We start from the raw sequence: 17,532 nt of genomic DNA, 5'->3' as shown, positions 1-17,532 counted from the left end.
GAAACAGAATCAGAATCACAAATTATACGAAAATTGTATAACGACGGACGAGAAATACATCAAAAAGCGTTGAATATTGTTTGTCATTTCCATTGGATTTATTGCAATGTCTGTTGTACAACCACAGGCACTGTTTCTTGCAACAAATAATTACTATGTCTATGGTCTCTGCATGAATCGACAAGGAAAAGATTCTTGGTTCCACATGAAAGCCAAAAGTAGTTAACAAAGAAGAAACTCTATAGTTCGCCATGGTGAAACACAGAATTTTATTGAATGATTGTAAGAAGAACACTTGGTTTTATGCAATATCGACGTCTTTTTCCAGCGAAAATGTTTCTACTTATCAACGTATCAACGCACAAGTCGTCCGACTCGTTGGCTGAATGGTCAGCGTACTGGCCTTCGGTTCAGAGGGTCCCGGGTTCGATTCCCGGTCGGGTCAGGGATTTTAACCTTTATTGGTTAATTCCAATGGCCCGGGGGCTGGGTGTTTGTGCTGTCCCCAACATTCCTGCAACTCACACACCACACACAACACTATCCTCCACCACAATAACACGCAGTTACCTACACATGGCAGATGCCGCCCACTCTCATCGGAGGGTCTGCCTTACAAGGGCTGCACTCGGCTAGAAATAGCCACACGAAATTATTATTATTATTAACGCACAAGTCAAACTTTTTTAAAACAGAAAAAGAAAATAGATCCAGCTGGCGAAAATACTGTGAATAAAAAGTTAACAGAGAAACTTCGCTTACTGTAGTCTGGTCTGAAGTACGGACCTTAAAATGGGTAGGGGATAGCTATCCACGTCCTTCATTTCCGTCCGATTGTGTTCAGGCTTTTCAAGTCATATTGCTCCACCGACTGTGTTGCAACTTTCCCCCAGCTGGGATTGCAGTCATTTTTGCTTCGCCCATTTGCTACCCAAAACTTCAACTGGCGTTAAAACATAATAATAACACAGTCCGTAGCAAGGACAACATCCAGTAGGCTACACTGTTACACAATCTCTCCCCCCACCCCTACCACCCGATCGGCGTATGCTCTATTATTGGATATTTTTAACAAGATATGGACACGCAAAAATGTATCATTGGACTGGATTACTCACATTGTCATTCCTATCCTGAAATCTGGACTTCCTTTTAATGCTTCTATAATGCTCTTTGGAAATTTTGAATCTGGAAATGACTGTAGCTTGTTTCTGTGTTGGCTGCTGTTCCATTTACATGAAAATTTTCATTGATTTTTGAGCACCAATGCTACCCCAACTGTTTTACTGTGAGTAATTAGTGATCTCATTACTCTAACCCTCTTCATTAGGATCGCATTCTCCATAATGAATATCAAGTTCTTGGAACTCCTCTACATTATCTAGAAAAATGCTGCAGTACAAACAATAGAGAAATAAATGAAGTATCTAAACACAACATTAATATTAATATGAAAATGGAGGGTAAATAAGTACTTGAATAAATTATATATTCCGAATCGAAAAATTCTGCTCCTTCGGGGTGATCATCTCTTACTCCTTTTGTACAACATTTTACAAATAAATACTTACCAAGGAAGGTCGCTGGCTTTGTATTCATTATTCTTCAGTTCATTTATAAGAAAAGAAGTAATATTAATTTTATTAACTGCCATTGCTGTACCCGAGAGCATGTTGTCTCCTGTAAAGCTAAACCTGAAGTAAATCTTAAACTCGTACCATCCAATTCCGTAAAAGTAATATAAAACATCTAATATTTTCATTATCTTATTTTAACTCTATTTATCGGGGAAAATATTTAATTTATAGTCAACGATGTGACGTCACCAGCTGTTATTATTTGCAAGTTGTGCCTGCTGTTAACACATGACAACTCCCGTTTACATATACATTTCCGGAATGCAGAGATACCATAAATTATTTGTTTGTTATGATCGAACAACCAGTTGAGTAAATCGATCAACTTTCATTTTCTTTGTGTTCTATGTTAATTTCGTTTCTTTTCTGACTGAAAGAGAAATATAAACTTTTACAATTATGGGGCACAACCTATTAATAGGAGTCGTTTGATCTAGGCAGAATTACTGTGAGGGACATTATACTTAGCCACTGGTCGTCACGAAAAGAATACCAGGGCAAAGAAACAACCGTGCAGGCCATGGAGGCCTCCTTTTTGTTTGTTTTAGTATTGGCTTTACGTCGCACCGACACAGACAGGTCTTATGGTGGCGATGGGATAGGAAGGACCTAGGAAAGTGTTGGAAGCGGTCGTGAGCTTAATATTAAGGTACAGCCCCTGCATTTGCCTGGTGTGTGAATGGGAAACCACGGAAAACCATCTTCAGTGCTGTCGACAGTGAGGCTCGTACCCACTACCTCCCGGATGCAAGCTCACAGCTCTCCGCCCCTAACCGCACGGCCAACTCGTCCGGTATGAAGGCCTCTGGAGGAATCTGAGGAAACATCGACGGTTAGCCCTTTGCTAGACCAACTTTGAACCTGAGATTAAATTGCGTACTCATTTCTGATGTAAGGCTGAATGAATTCCATGGTTATATGATTCTCAAAAAGTGGAAGTCCGGTTTCTAATTTCTTGACTTCCTGACGGGACATCGGACTCATGTCCTTTCGAATAAACTGAACATACCTTCACCACTTCAGTTAACAACTCTTCGTCATCGAAAGATAGTAAGATTTCTACCTCGCATTTGTGAAATAGGTCACAATAATTTGACTGAAGCGCGTCATACTCTTGGAAATAATACATGCTCCACTACATTCGTGGTTAAAATTGTGAAATGTTACGCCACAAAGGTTATCTTAAGACCGCTTCTTTTAAGTCACTGCTCGTTGAGAGATACGTTAGGCAAGAGTATCTCCTGACTTCGCCGACTTTTGTTTTCTATGAAATCTATCATTACTTTACTGGGGACTTACTCCATAGACGTTTAATTTTTGAATACTGTATAAATCTGGTAGTAACCTGACGCACTGATAACTACAGCCTGACTCGTGGAATTCCTACTTGGAGGATATTTAAGTATTAGTTGAAGTAATCAGGGGAACTGTATTAAAATTATTGCTGAAGAATTTTTTTCCAGAGATGGAAACATTAACGTCTATGTCTACTCTTTGAACTATTGACCGTGCGGTTAGGGGCGCGCAGCTGTGAGCTCGTATCCGGGAGATAGTGGGTTCGAACCCCACTGTCGGCAGCCCTCAAGATGACTTTTCCGAAGTTTTCCATTTTCACACCAGGCAAATGCTGGGGCTGTACCTTAATTAAGGCCACGGCCGCTTCCTTCACATTCCTAGGACTTTTCTGTCCCATCGTCGCCAAAAGACCTATCAGTGTCGGTACGACGTAAAGCAAATAGCAAAAAAATATGAACTATTTAACTTTAGTTACGTTACCTGACAGATCTCAACTGAAGGCTTTGTATTTTTTGGGAGCCATGTTTTTTAAATTCTGTACATATGTGAAGGGTACAGAATGAATGTCAACGAATTTGAAAAATGAGGCGAGTATGCCATTTATGAACAAAAGAACAGAGCTAAATCCATTATGGTCGGCCCAAATATGGATATTAATGAATCACTGTGCAGGGGATGAACCATGGATGTCAGTGCGCAGGTATGGAATAAAAATGAACGTCATATTGCAGTGACATTCTCCTTCTTCATTGTATAATAATGCAACAGTTGTCAGCATTTTATGTATTGGTTTGTTCTTTGTCAATAATTAGTTCCTCAGGAGTGTCCGGCTCCATGGCTAAATGGTTAGCGTACTGGCCTTTGGTCACAGGGGTCCCGGGTTTGATTCAATTCACACAAAAGTAGAAAATTTGGCATCTATTGTTTTTCCCCTGTACCCTTCATGTCTTATGTTTCCTTCTCCCTACTATAAAATGATACCACCTATACAATTAAGTGTCGTAGGAGATCCCAAAGTTATCGGCAGTTGCAGAGTGGGGAAATTGTCACGGCTGGTCTGTGGTCCGACAGCTCTGCACTCCGACCTATCAACCGAGCAGAGGATGGGTGGCCACGTCTTTCCGTATTTTTCCATTCTCATTCACTAAGGCGAATGCCGGGACAGTTCCTAGTACATACCACTGCCGCCAACTCCTTCACCTTCCTCACACATCTCCATCACCACCACAAATCTCCTGGCCAGAGAGACGGCGTCATCATCTAAGAAGGCCACCTGCCCCTTCACTGGAGAAATGAAAACAATGTTGTAGGAGTAGGAGGAGTAGTAGTAGTAGTAGTAGTAGTAGTAGTAGTAGTAGTAGTAGTAGTAGTAGTAGTAGTAGATCTCGAAGTTTCGACAGTAATAATTCATCAATTTCGAACATTTGTGCTAGATTTTGTTTGGGAGTGGATTTTATCTCAGAAACCAAGAAAGATGTGTATGGGAAGGTACACATATTAGGAATGGATTTGACAAATTCTTACCAAATAATTTATAAAGAGTGAAAAACTACTACTATTACAATACTTCCATTTAGAGGAACAACATCGAACATGTCCAAGATTGTTACGGCTGATGGTTATATGTCAACATGTGGGAAGTCCACGTCCAAGAGCTAGTGCTCATGAAATAAAAGTTATGTTAATCATTTGGCGGTACAAGAGCGTATCGTGTTCTGGGAGTTGCTTCCCAGAAATATAAACGTCACTGCTGACATGACTTGTCAACAACTGAGGTGCTTTGCGGCCAGAATGCAAGAAAATAGCCTGAGATGGCATCAGATAATGTTTTTATTGCATGACAATGCACGCTCGCATGCCGTTGACGTGACAAAAGCAGTTTTACGGGAGCGTGGTCGGGAGGTTCTTTCAAACCCCCTTATTCTTCCGATCTTCCCTCCTTCAGTTTTCACTTCCTCCATTATTTATCGAATATGCAGTGACGCTCTTTTCCTGAAGAAAACAATCTTCTAAGCTTTTTGGCTTCTTTTACACCAAACGAGTAGATTTCTTCAGGTTTGAAATTGAAAAATTGCCGCAGCTTTGTCATAAAATTTTGATCATGCAGGATATTATATTACTGATTAGAGACACTAGTGTATAATTTTTATTGCCGCAGCTTATAATCGGGATATAGTGGATTCGAACCCCGCTGTCGGCAGCCCTGAAGATGGTTTTCCCTGATTTCCCATTTTTACGTCAGGTAAACCAGCTGTACCTTTATCAAAGCCACCATCGATTCCTTCCCACTCCCAGTCCTTCCCTGTCCCATCGTCGCCATAAAACCTATCTGTGTCGGTGCGACGTAAAGCAACTAGCAAATATATATATATATATCAAATGTGCAACAATTTAAATTGTAATAATACTAATACGTCTTTTCACAGCTAAAACTCTGCGGACTTACACAATTTCTGGTCACCCGCAACAATCTTGGACAAGTAAATGGAAGTATGTGCGTACTCAATTGCAATAGTAGTAGTTTTTCACTCTTTCACATTTTTCCGTGTTTTCACATCTCCTTGATAAAGCCCAGCTAGTAGATATTTCATTAAAAGACAGTTGCTGTAATTTGCAATCTTACTTCCTGTAACAGAATTCTTCTCTCCACCAGTATCCACACGAAGAACGTGACCAGGAAAGTAAGGCCGGTGAAATGAAATTTGATGATATTGGTTTATATGCAAATATATATTCAGTTTACACCTTCTGTTAACTCCTCTTAGAATCAGGTGTCATCACTCCCTGGTAATCTAATATCCACGAGTTACCACTGTTTTTTTTTCTCTGGCATTACAGTCTCACAGTTTGGATATCATGATATTTATACAATGTAATCATATATGGCCTTTTTCCCTTTCAGGATAACCTCCTTCTGTATAACCATGCAAAACTGATGGCTGAAGACAACAGAAGTTCAGGGAAGGAGTACCTTGTGAGCATCATGTTCAGCCATTACGATCAGAATAACAACGGTGCTCTGGAGAAGGAGGAACTGGAAGAGGTAAATATTTTAACATAGTGACCGTCATGACTCCCAGTATCCACACTAGAGAGCAGCAGGTCACGGTTTCCAGCTCGCTTGGTTTGTTTGTTTGTTTGTTTGTTTGTTTGTTTGTTTGTTTGTTTGTTTGTTTGTTTGTTTGTTTGTTTGTTTGTTTGTTTGTTTGTTTCTTCGTTTGTTTGTTTGTTTGTTTGTTTGTTTGTTTGTTTGTTTGTTTGTTTGTTTGTTTGTTTGTTTGTTTGTTTGTTTGTTTGTTTGTTTGTTTGTTTGTTTGTTTGTTTGTTTGTTTGTTTGTTTGTTCGTTCGGAAATAACCAGGCAAACCGAACAGCTTGGTTTCTGAATAAGCAAGCAGAGTCGACTTGCTTGCGAATGGACTCCCAGCTTCCTAGACTCCAGCCATCAACGTCAGAAGATTGCTAAATGTATGTTGTGTTCTCCACGTGGGTAAGAGTACTCGTGTACATATAATATAGTGTACATATATATATGGTGAACGGGGTGCATCTGAAAAGAGAAAATTAACGTTGTTTTAGTACATGATCGTTAAATCTAATTATTTTTTCTCGTAAAATGCATAATGAAAACGTACATTCTCGAGATATATTAAATAAAAATATCCTGTATGTACTAAAAATATTAAATATACATATACATCGTAAGTTTATTAACATGGTACTTAAAATAAGTCAGTTGCAAAACAGACATGGAAATATACCGTGTAGTTAATACTTCACCAGGGCTAACCGTTGCAAACCTGTTAGTTAAGTTTAGGGCACACTATTCTCAAGAAGCCTACCAAGAGCTACGTAGCAATAACGATAAAGATCTACGTAGTCACTCAGAAGACTTACAGTTAGTGAAATTAGAAGAAGATTTAGAGATAAGAAATTAACTGGAAACAACTTGGAGGTGTTTAGTTCATGAAAATCCATATTTTATTATCTGCCAGACATCTAACGCATTCTGATACCATGTACGTAAATACCTACGAATTGTCGCCTGAAAAGAACGTTCTCTTCCTGTATATTTTTCCATGACCGTAGCGAAATGTAGGTTTTCTTAACTCTTCTACGGGTATGTCAGTAGACATCAACCTCGTACACAACTCCTTCAAGGTCCGATGGCCTAGACGTTAGGCCCCTTTAAACAACAAGCATCATCATCTCCTTCAAAACCACATTATTCCCATCTGGTGTTGTTCTTGAAAGGAAGGCAAGCTAGCTTGTAGTTTTACTTGACTGTTGATATTGAAATCATAGCCACAGGATCTGCAGTTTTACGTGAAACAGGGATGTGACATTTTATTTAAAAGTCCCACATGTATTGGTCGGGACTCGAACCGCGGCCACTTTAGTAAAAAGGCAACGCCGATATCACTTGATCATTACGGTTATTGTGTTGTTCCTAGAACCGAGCGAATTGACTGCCCAGTTCGTCACGCAACTGTAGGCTTGCATTCGGGAGATGGTGAATTCGAGCCCCACTGTCGACAGCGCTGAAGTGGTCTTGTGCCTGTATTAAACCCTCAGCCGCTGCCTTCTCAATCTTAATCCTTTCCCCTCCTTACCTCGCCAATAGACTTTTGTGTGTTTGAAAACCCCTAGCAGAAAGAAAATCTCCCTCGTTTTCATTAATATATTTTACATGTGTTAAATATATATATACATATTGCAAAGTTCATTTACATATCATCGTTTCTCCCCATTATGGTTGTTAGTATACCTTACTTCTTCACAATTGTGTATTCTGTAGTATTGTTATGATAACCCTTCTCCTGTGACGTCTTTATGGATTTATTCGAACTACTCATTAAATACAGTTATGTTCGGCACGTTCAATAACCGCATTGCTGTTGATACTGTCACTAACTAGCTGCAACTTCACTCAGCGAGAGGCTGCTTGACGACCTACTGACGTCCGTGCGTCCATTACTTACTTCTGCCTTGTGGGTAGGCAAAGGTTCGTAACCGGGCAATCCCGTCCACGAGAATTTTAAGGGTAACTTACTTACGGAAAGATAAATAGGGAAGTGGATTCACCCAAGGACCAAAGGTAATATCTAAGAAAGTGTCTTCACTCTCCATGTGAAAGCCCAGTGTGGGAAGGGAAATGTGTCTGTCTGTTAGATCATCAGCCCGAAAACTGGCTGGATCATCAAATAGCACCACCGAAGTTTGTGTAGTTATGGGGAAAGCCGGTGAAAAATTAGGCGTACTGGGCCAGATGGGGCTCTCAGTAGTTTTTCATTGCTTTCCACATTGGGACAGAAAGGTCTATTGCAGCACAACAGACACTATGAGTAATTCCTCTCACAACACTGGCACTAATCGTGCCATAAATGCCAGTTTCAATGCCCAAACAAACAGCTGCCCTACTGCAATAGCCATAAAATGACACTAAGACTTGAGTGGAAACTACAATTAGCTTTGGCCTGTGCCAGGAAACAGGTGAGAAAATACTGTATTCGTCCACAAATAGCAACATTCTGGAGAATTGAAATACGTTTTGTTGTTTTAGAAGTTATCGTGCAATAAAATGTTTTCCCTGGAAAATAAAAATTACCTCCTGTACAGCAACATTAAATTTCTGCTTGTTTTAATTGAGTCCATGGAGGGGTTAAGTTGAACCACAACTTCCCTCTCCATTTTTCAGTGGTGCACTCATTACGTCCGTTTCTCTCATAAATTTTTATATCTGGACAAATCAAAGCTCTTTTTGCTAATGAATTCTGGTAAACGGCAGTGCCAACCTCTCAACAGACGCTTTCTGCTAATGGCGGTAGGCCTATGTGATGTGATATATTAATAGCACCAAAGGAGGCGAACTAATTGATCATTACTGCAGTTATTGTACAGCATCCCACATTGCGCTCTTTGTTTGACATATGAGTACGTGCAACCCTTAATTGGCAGCGAAGAACGTAGGCCTCCCTGTCGGGATTCATTAAGCAGACTGAAGTTAGCACAGCCGTGACGCAATAATACCCACCTGTTGAAGTTTCCCCGAGCTCTATTGAAAACAGGTAAACAATTATAAAATACTGTGAGCTGAACTTATAACAGCGTTCAGTCTGCAGTGAAAGTTTTGGAATTCTCTTCATACTGTCTGTGAAATTATATTTTATCAATGTATCAAAACTATTCTTTCAGTAGTTCAGACAGTAGAGTGGCTTTGTGAGTCAAATTTGACAGGTGCAATCTCGACACAGTCTGGTGGTATGTGAAGGTGCTCAGTTTCGCCCGCCTCATGCCCGTACACTTATTGGCAAGTAAAATAACCCCTGCGGGAAATCTGGGACCTTAGCTTTCCTAAAAACGCAAAAGCAGTTAGTGCGACTTAAACCCAATAACATCGGGCGAGTTCACCGTGCAGCTAGGGGCTCTCAGCTGTGAGCTTGCATCCGGAATATAGTAGGTTCGAACCCCATCGCCGGCAGCCCTGTAGATGGTTTTGGGTGGTGTCCTTTTTTCACACCAAGCAAATGCTGGCTGTGGCTGTACCTTAATTAAGGCCACGACCGCTTCCTTCCCACTCCTAGGCCTTTCGAATGCAATCGTCGCTATAAGACCTATCTCTGTCGGTGCAACGTAAAGCAAATTGTGTAATATATATATTCTTACGCAAATCGTCTTTACATAGTAATCGTTGCATTTGAGCTAACAGGGCCACACTTTTTAAATACATTTCAGGTCAGCGATTTTTAGGTGGCTGGTCTTTGTTTTTGCTCAAGAGGAACAATAATTACTAATATTTTTTAGTTGTAGAGCTTCGTATAAATGATTAAAAAAAGGGTTTGTGGCATATATTGTAGGACTGACCACAATTATGGCAAGATATCATAAACTACAACTTCAAGAATATTTCAGATGTTCATAGAGTCTGTAACACCTTAACAAAATTTAATGATACCGTACAGTAGCCCAGGTATTTAGGTATGTATGTACAGATTGTAAAAAATGAAAGAGAAACAGGAATATGTTTTGGGTTTAAAGGCTGTGACGGAAAATGTGTGAAGATGCAAAGTGGTACAATTTATGAGCACACATTATAAATTGTACCATTAATGACATGCAAAACTTTTAAGTGTGATTAATTAATGCAATTCTAATCATGGCATACAATGTAATAAATTATTTTTAAATATTAATATACTGTAATAAGATTTTTTTCCTTTTTTATAATTTGCTTTACATCGCACCGACACAGATAGGTCTTATGGTGACAATGGGATAGAAAAGGCCTAGGGGTGGGGAGGAGGCAGCTGTAGTCTTAATTAATGTACATCCCCAGCATTTGCTTAGTGCGAAAATGGTAAACGACGAAAAATCATCTTCAGGGCTGCCGACACTGGGTTTCGAACCCACTATCTCCCAGATGCAAAGAAATTAATTAAGATGTTATACAATTAGTTGAAGAAACAAATTGTTAAGTCCCTTTAACCATTGGTCCAGCGTTTTTTGGTCCACGTTTATTACACTAAAATACTTTCTTTTTTGCGCTTACTCTCGCACACTTGTATAAAACCAGACACTACACTTTAATCATTTGACCATATCTTCTTCTTTGTTTTCCTCACAGATTTTGCAAAACCGGCTAGTTGAGTTTTTAGTTTCTGTCATTGTTAGAGATTTCTTTGCTCTACCCCGTGAAGGTTTGCAGCTGACGAAGAGATGTTTTTTGTAAAGACTACCCAGTAAGCACTGCAGCTGTAGAAGTAGCTCGGCTTCTCTCTCTTTTCTTGAGAACTGGAATTTACTCTGTGTATACATTTCGGCATTTGGTTAGGAGATTGCTGGCTGCAAGGTCCTGGTGTAACTGACGCTGGTTCTAGAATTTGTTTCTCACTTTATGCTTCATCCATAAAATCTGGCTCCAAGTGAGAAGCGTGGGTACAAGGTCTGTATCCTGGAAAACATTAGGATCCAAAGACCAAATTCCGTTATGTGAAAAACCACATATGGCATTATTCACAGCTGCAGCTTTGCCTTCGCCCAGGAACGAATCAACTCGTACCAAAGTAATTTTACTATCTCTATTTTTAAAGCCCGTTGTCAAATGCTCGGTTATTATATGTGTCCAGAAGTTTGCAGAATTACACATCTAACCAGTGGAGCCTGAGAGTGGTCTGTGGCGGAAGAAAATTATCCCTGACCAGATTTATGGCTCGAAGATTTTTGAAGTCTTTATTATGAAAAATTATTGTTCTTACTAATGATTACGGGTAAGATTGCATCATTGCGGAAGCACTAAAACCAGGTGGAAATAATATCACAGAGGCCATATACTAGATCTTGATCGACTGCTGTGAGACTGGCAGCATTCCTGATGACTGGAAATCAGCTATCATACACCCTTTACATAAAAAAGTTGACCGAAGTGAAGTCAACAACTAACGAGGGATATCTCTGCCGTCAGTAGCATACAAAGTGCTATCAAGGATTTTACTGGACAATGTGGAAAGCCAATTTGACCGAACGATTGGTGAATATCAAGGAGGATTTCGGCGGGGACGGTCCTGTACCGAGCAGACCTTCAACCTAAAAACCATTTTCCAACTAAAACAAGTAAGGAGTATGAACATCGCTGTGGTTTTCGTCGACTTTTAAAAAGCTAATGATTCCATCGACCGCAGACACTCTTCTCCGTACTGCAAGAACGGGGTGTCGATTACAACACACGCACCCTCATCCAACAGACTCCTACGGACTCCTAAGGTGAAGTTCAGGGGAGAACTATCTCGGAGTTTCAAGATAAAAACTGGAGTACGACAGGGAGATGGCCTCTCACCCATTCTGTTTAATCTAGTGCTTGATAAAGTCATCAAGAACTGGGAATTACACTGAGGAATCTAGAAATCAAACCAGTTGCCATTGGAGCCGGGACCCGAAAGATTGAGATCAGGTGCCTAGCATTCGCAGATGACGTTGCAATCCTAACCAACAACTCTAAGGATGCTGTCATTGCTATCGAAGCCCTGCACGAGATAGCGGTGAAGGCAGGATTACACATATCGCACGACACAACTAAATACTTTGAGACTCGCCATCCCGGAAACCCCCCTTTGACGACCATACATGGAACGATTGGGAGAGTCAATCGCTTCCGCTATCTTGGTTAATGGGTCCACCCTAATGGTAGAGACGGTACATCCATCTTAGAAAGATGTAACAAACTCAATGCAGCGTACCAACTATCCCACAACCATTATAATAAGAGGTGCATTTCGAAAAATGCTAAGATCTGTCGTTACAAAACTGTTGTCAGACAATTTTTGTACGCCTCAGAGACCCTCCTGATGAACAAAAAAGGCACCATGGATGATCTAGAGAAAGCCAAAAGACGTATCCTCAGGAAAATTCATGAACCGAGATTGCTCCCAGATGGAACCTGCAGACTTAAATCGAACTCTGAGCTGTATCGACAGTTAGAATCAGCCAATACCAGCATGCGACGTAGGAGGCTTAAGTTCTACGGACACCTACAACGAATGGACAGCAACAGGCTTACCAAGAAGATCTTCTCTTTGGTTAAAAGCTACAAGACTGGAAGCTTGTGGCTTATTGAAGTAGAGAAGGACTTGGATTCGGCTGGGATTTCAGACATTGATATAGAAGATCGTTCCAAATTTTGTGCTATGGTACAGTCTTGGACCCCACCACCTAAAGTCCCTAGAAGTCGGAAGCCCCTTTCACAGGAGAGAAAGGAGAAATTATCAGCAGGGCTCAAGAGATATTGGGAACGAAGAAGAGCATTGACGAAGAACTAGTCATCAGCTCTCCTTAGTGGGCTTAAATCAACAATAATATAATTACGTAATTCCTTATTTACTATTCTGATGATTAAACTTTAACAAATGTCCCTCTATAATTATTCCTTCACGGATCCCCTAAATGTATCAGAACAAATTTAAAGAAAGCTAGTGGTACCATTTTAACGACACGCAACTTTCTTACCACCAGAGGCCCATTTCACAACAATAGAGCTAACCATCCTACCCCACCAAGTGCCGAGGTTACGAATAGTAAAATCCATTACCTTCCACACTTCCAAAGGCCTTTATGGCCTGTACGGAGACGAAGATGACATTTTCATATTTAGCGTAAGATATAGTATAATTTAAAATTATTACATACTCTGGCATATGTTGTATTTAGCTAATTCACATATTAGAATTAAAGTTATATCACCACTGTCCTCAAAATTGTGTTGAAAAGCACACTTTCACCTTAGTGTAAAAATTATGAAGGACAACCAAGATACCCGTGCTTCGCTACGGTTTTAAACTGAAAGTTATTATTCAAAAGTTTTACATTTTGGAGAGTCCACTGTCAGATGAGCCTGTAAAATACGTCCTCAGTTCGTACGTTAAACGGTTTTGGGGGAATGATTATTTTCTGATCTAACACTCATTTGAACCCCATACGGAAGAATTTGAATGTTTAACCCCTATCTTATTTAACTTCTAGCATATAAAAGCGAGCAACCTGTGAAATTTTGATTTTGTACGTCGAACAGTAATGGAGGAATGAATACTTTTTTTAATGGGTGAATGTTTTTATTTATTAACATTTACGATATAGAAGACAACCCTTCATTAAAAATTAAGTTCGTGCCTGAAACGGTTTTGGAAGAATGGATATTGTGCATTTGTGAGTCAACCATCATCTAAAACCCTTAAGGGAGAAGTATTCTGAAGTATACGATATTTTACACCTAGGACATAAAAGAAGACCCTTCTCGTATAATTACAACTTTGTACGTCAAACGATTTTGAAAGAATGAGCTATCCTCATTTAACACTTTAGGGGTGGAACGTTAAAAAATATTTCCTATTTCACACCTAGGATATAAAATATATACCGCTATTTGGAATTTTATCTTCATACGTTAAACCGTTTCGGAGGAAGAAACGAATATACTTGTTTTTGGATCTTAACCCCCACTTAACTCTCTGAGCGGTTAAATTTGTTTCAAACCTTCTGTTATTATCTTTATCACCTAGGATATCATTTTAATTTTAACTTCACAATTCAAACGGTTTCATATAAATGCATATTTTGTAATCATTCCTCACCCCCCAGTCAACACCCCCTACGGGTCTATGCTTTTAAGTCCACTTCCTATTTTCATCCTCATAAAAACAATTCAACCCCTTTTACAACCCCCTTAAGTTGATTCCTCACCCCTCCCCCTGTCATCCCGGCCACAAAATACGCGTGTCTCTATTTTATAAACAGATGCCAAATACCAATTTTCTCGTCCGTAACATCCTTCGTTTTTGAAATATAAGTATCCTCAAAAAAATGTCAACTCATTTTTCAATTCATTTATTCACCTTCCCCTTAATTGGATTTTCCAAAAACAAAGGAATACGTGTTTATTTTTAAAGTAGATTCCAAATACAAACCTTCATGTCTGTAACATCTTCAGTTTTGCGGATATATGTATCCTCATAAAAGTAATTCAACCCCTTTTTCAGTCATTTCTACAGCCCCTTCAGTGAATTTTCTGAAAGCGAAACAATTGTGTTTCTTTATTTTTAAAGGCGATCAAATACCAGTTTTCATCTTCAGTTTTGGAAATATAAGTATTCTCATAAAATGAAACCAACCACTTTTCCAGTCCCTTTTACAACCCCCTTAATTGAATTTTCCAAAAACAAAAATGTCTTTCTTTATTTTTAAAGTAGATTCCAAATACCAATTTTCACGTCTTTAATATCTTCAGTTCTGGAGATACCAGTATCCTAATAAAAGTAATTCACACCCATTTTACAGTCATTTTATCCCTTAATTGTTTTTCCCGAAAACAAATAAATACGCGTTACTTCATTTTTAAAGGAAATTTAAAATATCAATTTTCACGTCTGTAATATATTAAGATGAGATATACTGTAGATAAGCTCATTTTAAAAATTCACCCCCGTTAACACCTCCCCTTAAGTGGACTTTCCGAAATAAATTATGCATGTTCCTTCAATTATACAGAAGATTTTAAATACCAATCTCCATGTCTGCAACATACTACGTTTTTTATATATTGTAGATATACTCATTTTAAAAGTTCATCCCGTTTGTACTTCTGTTTACGCCAAAAACAAATAATGCGTGTTTATTTATATTAAAGACATTCCAAATACCAGTTTTATGATTGCAACGTCTTCAGTTTTTGAGATTTAAGTTATCCTCATAAAAGGTATACAAACCCTTTTTCACCTTTCTTCACCCCGCCTTAATAGTCCAGTCAAGTTAAACATGAAAAGGGGGTCGTGCTTGCAAAAGGTCCAGTCGTTCTGAATTTTTTATATGTTGTTAGGACCTAAACAAATATTAAAAAAACAGATTTGCAATTTCCAAAGAGCTGTGCGAGCGGCGGTGTACCCAAAAAACCATGAAATTTTCAGACTTTTTTCAGGTTTTGCTCAATATCTTAGTGAAGGAAGGGTCTGACTGGAATAGTCACTCTATATGCTTTTAAAGTAGACTAAATTTGCTACAATTTGAGGCCAGGGCGAGCTCTATGCAGCCAATGATTCCCAAGATACAGTTCTTTGAAAATAGGTCATTTTTTTCAAAAAAGTGAAATTTGTTTGAATTCGTCATTTATTTTGTGAAATATCTTCTAAAATATGTATCCCACCCCAAATATTACATAGAATGAAGTTGTAGCAAATTTAATTAGCTTTCATTTGAGACCAGACTGGTACCTGTAGGCCCAGTGGTTCTCTCCAAAACATCAGAAACAGTCATAAGTGGGTTTGGGGGGAAAATGCAAATAAACTGTCCTCACGTCTTTTTATGTTTTTTATCAAACAGTTAAAATTTATTTTTGTTATTGTTAAAAATGCATTTGAGACCTGTCGGGTAGACTGTACAATCCATGTGACTAATAACTTCATAATTTTAGGAGTTTTTTTTTTACAGAACCAATTGGGAACAGTTGCAGACAAATGAAGGACCCCGTGGCGATAACATTCTTTTTGGATCGTGAAGATCTGCTAATCTTGCAAGGAAGGCTATTTTAGGACGCGTAGTAGAACCAGTCCTAATCTTTCGTACTGGTGTGAGAAAGACAGACAGGCGACAGAGAGAGGAAATAGCCCTCGCAGGTGTTCCCGCCTTAAAGGGAATTCCCCAAGTGTTTTCGTTGTCCCCTCCCTTGACCTCCTTACCCGCACCCGGCCCTTCCAGGGCAGCTCTCAGTGTGTTGCGACATGTCTATCCGTCCGAGCGTGTGTTTCTTGTGTCGTGAGGACCTCGACACAGGTCCTATTGTGATAATCAAAGAACGAGGAATTCGAACACTAATTGAAGTGAGTAAAAAACGTGGTCTCACGGAAAATAAAAATTACCTCCAAAATTGCAACCAAGTCGGCGCTCATGATGCATGCAGGAAGAGATATACAGCTGTGTGTAACGTTGAAGCCTCAGTTCGTAGAGGAGGGGATTCTGCTTCCCAACCGAAGACTCCATCGACAAGATTATCAAGTAAACTGTCTCCTACCTTGAGAGGGATTTGCTTTTTGTGTGGTGATGCAATCACTGAAGCATTTCTCCAGCAACAAAGCAAACTGCCCTTGGCTAGAAGGAATGTGGTCCATACAGTTCAGAAGTTGGGCACGAGGCAAACTATTTTAGATGCTGCTAAACGCCGAGGTGACGACTGGGGAAGGGCCATTGAGGAGCGCCTCCTCGCCATTGACGACCTGGTTGCTGCAGACGGGACGTACCACACATTGTGCTATAGGAGACTGTTTATAATACTACCTGCTTCTGGGAATAACAGAGGGTATCGTCCAGCCAGTAATACTGAAGAAGCGATGGAGTGTGTGTACGATTACCTATTGGAAAACAGTGATGAATGCCAGTTTTCTTTATCACACCTTCTGCAGCAAATTAAGGGTGATTGTATCCCTGATGTCAGAACAGCGAAAACTCACCTCCAAGAACGTTTTGGCGATGACATAGTCATAGTGGAGATGGGTTCCAACAAAGGGACACTCGTCTGCTTCAAAAACACCGGCCACAAAATTTTGTATGATCATTGGTACAAGGAACTAAAAGGCGATGCGCAGCAAGAGCGGTTGAGAGTTGTGAAGGCAGCGGCAGAAATCATCGTGGAAGATATCCGCACGCAAGTGTATGACACCAGTCAGTATCCCCCCTCGGACGATATCTTCAACAATGTTGATTCTGTCATCCTTGAGTCAGTACAGCTATTTTTTGAGACTGTTGTTCTCAAAAACAAGCGTGGCCTCCTTGAAGCATGGAAGAAGGAGGGAGTAGAAGTGGCTGTTGCGGATGAAGATGCGGATCGAGAGATCGTCATGACAGCGCTTTCAGGAAAAGCAGTAGCCGATCGGGTCGTCATAGTGGGAGAAGACGTCGACCTGCTCGTTCTTCTCAATGGTTTAGGCGCTGAAGAGACAAACGTCTACCTTCAGAAGAGCACGAAGGGCGAAGCTGGTTGCTGTCACTACTCTATGACCTCCTACAACCACCAGGGCTCCCAGAGATCGCCAGGGACGGTACTATTCATCCACGCGTTTACCGGG

At 39.9% G+C, this 17,532-nt stretch overlaps 1 protein-coding gene across 1 annotated transcript in view; it reads left to right on the top strand.

Moving 5' to 3' along the window:
- Positions 1-17,532, top strand: part of LOC136860311 (follistatin-related protein 5) — a 707,690-nt gene that overhangs the window by 565,037 nt on the left and 125,121 nt on the right. Inside the window, exon 5 of the mRNA XM_067138749.2 lies at positions 5,836-5,976. Within this exon, the coding sequence (XP_066994850.2) occupies positions 5,836-5,976 (141 nt within the window). The remainder of the gene's footprint in view (positions 1-5,835; positions 5,977-17,532) is intronic.

This window comes from Anabrus simplex, chromosome 1 (assembly GCF_040414725.1).
Source record: "Anabrus simplex isolate iqAnaSimp1 chromosome 1, ASM4041472v1, whole genome shotgun sequence".
Classification (NCBI taxonomy): domain Eukaryota; kingdom Metazoa; phylum Arthropoda; class Insecta; order Orthoptera; family Tettigoniidae; genus Anabrus; species Anabrus simplex.
This window is presented reverse-complemented; position numbering and strand designations above follow the sequence as displayed.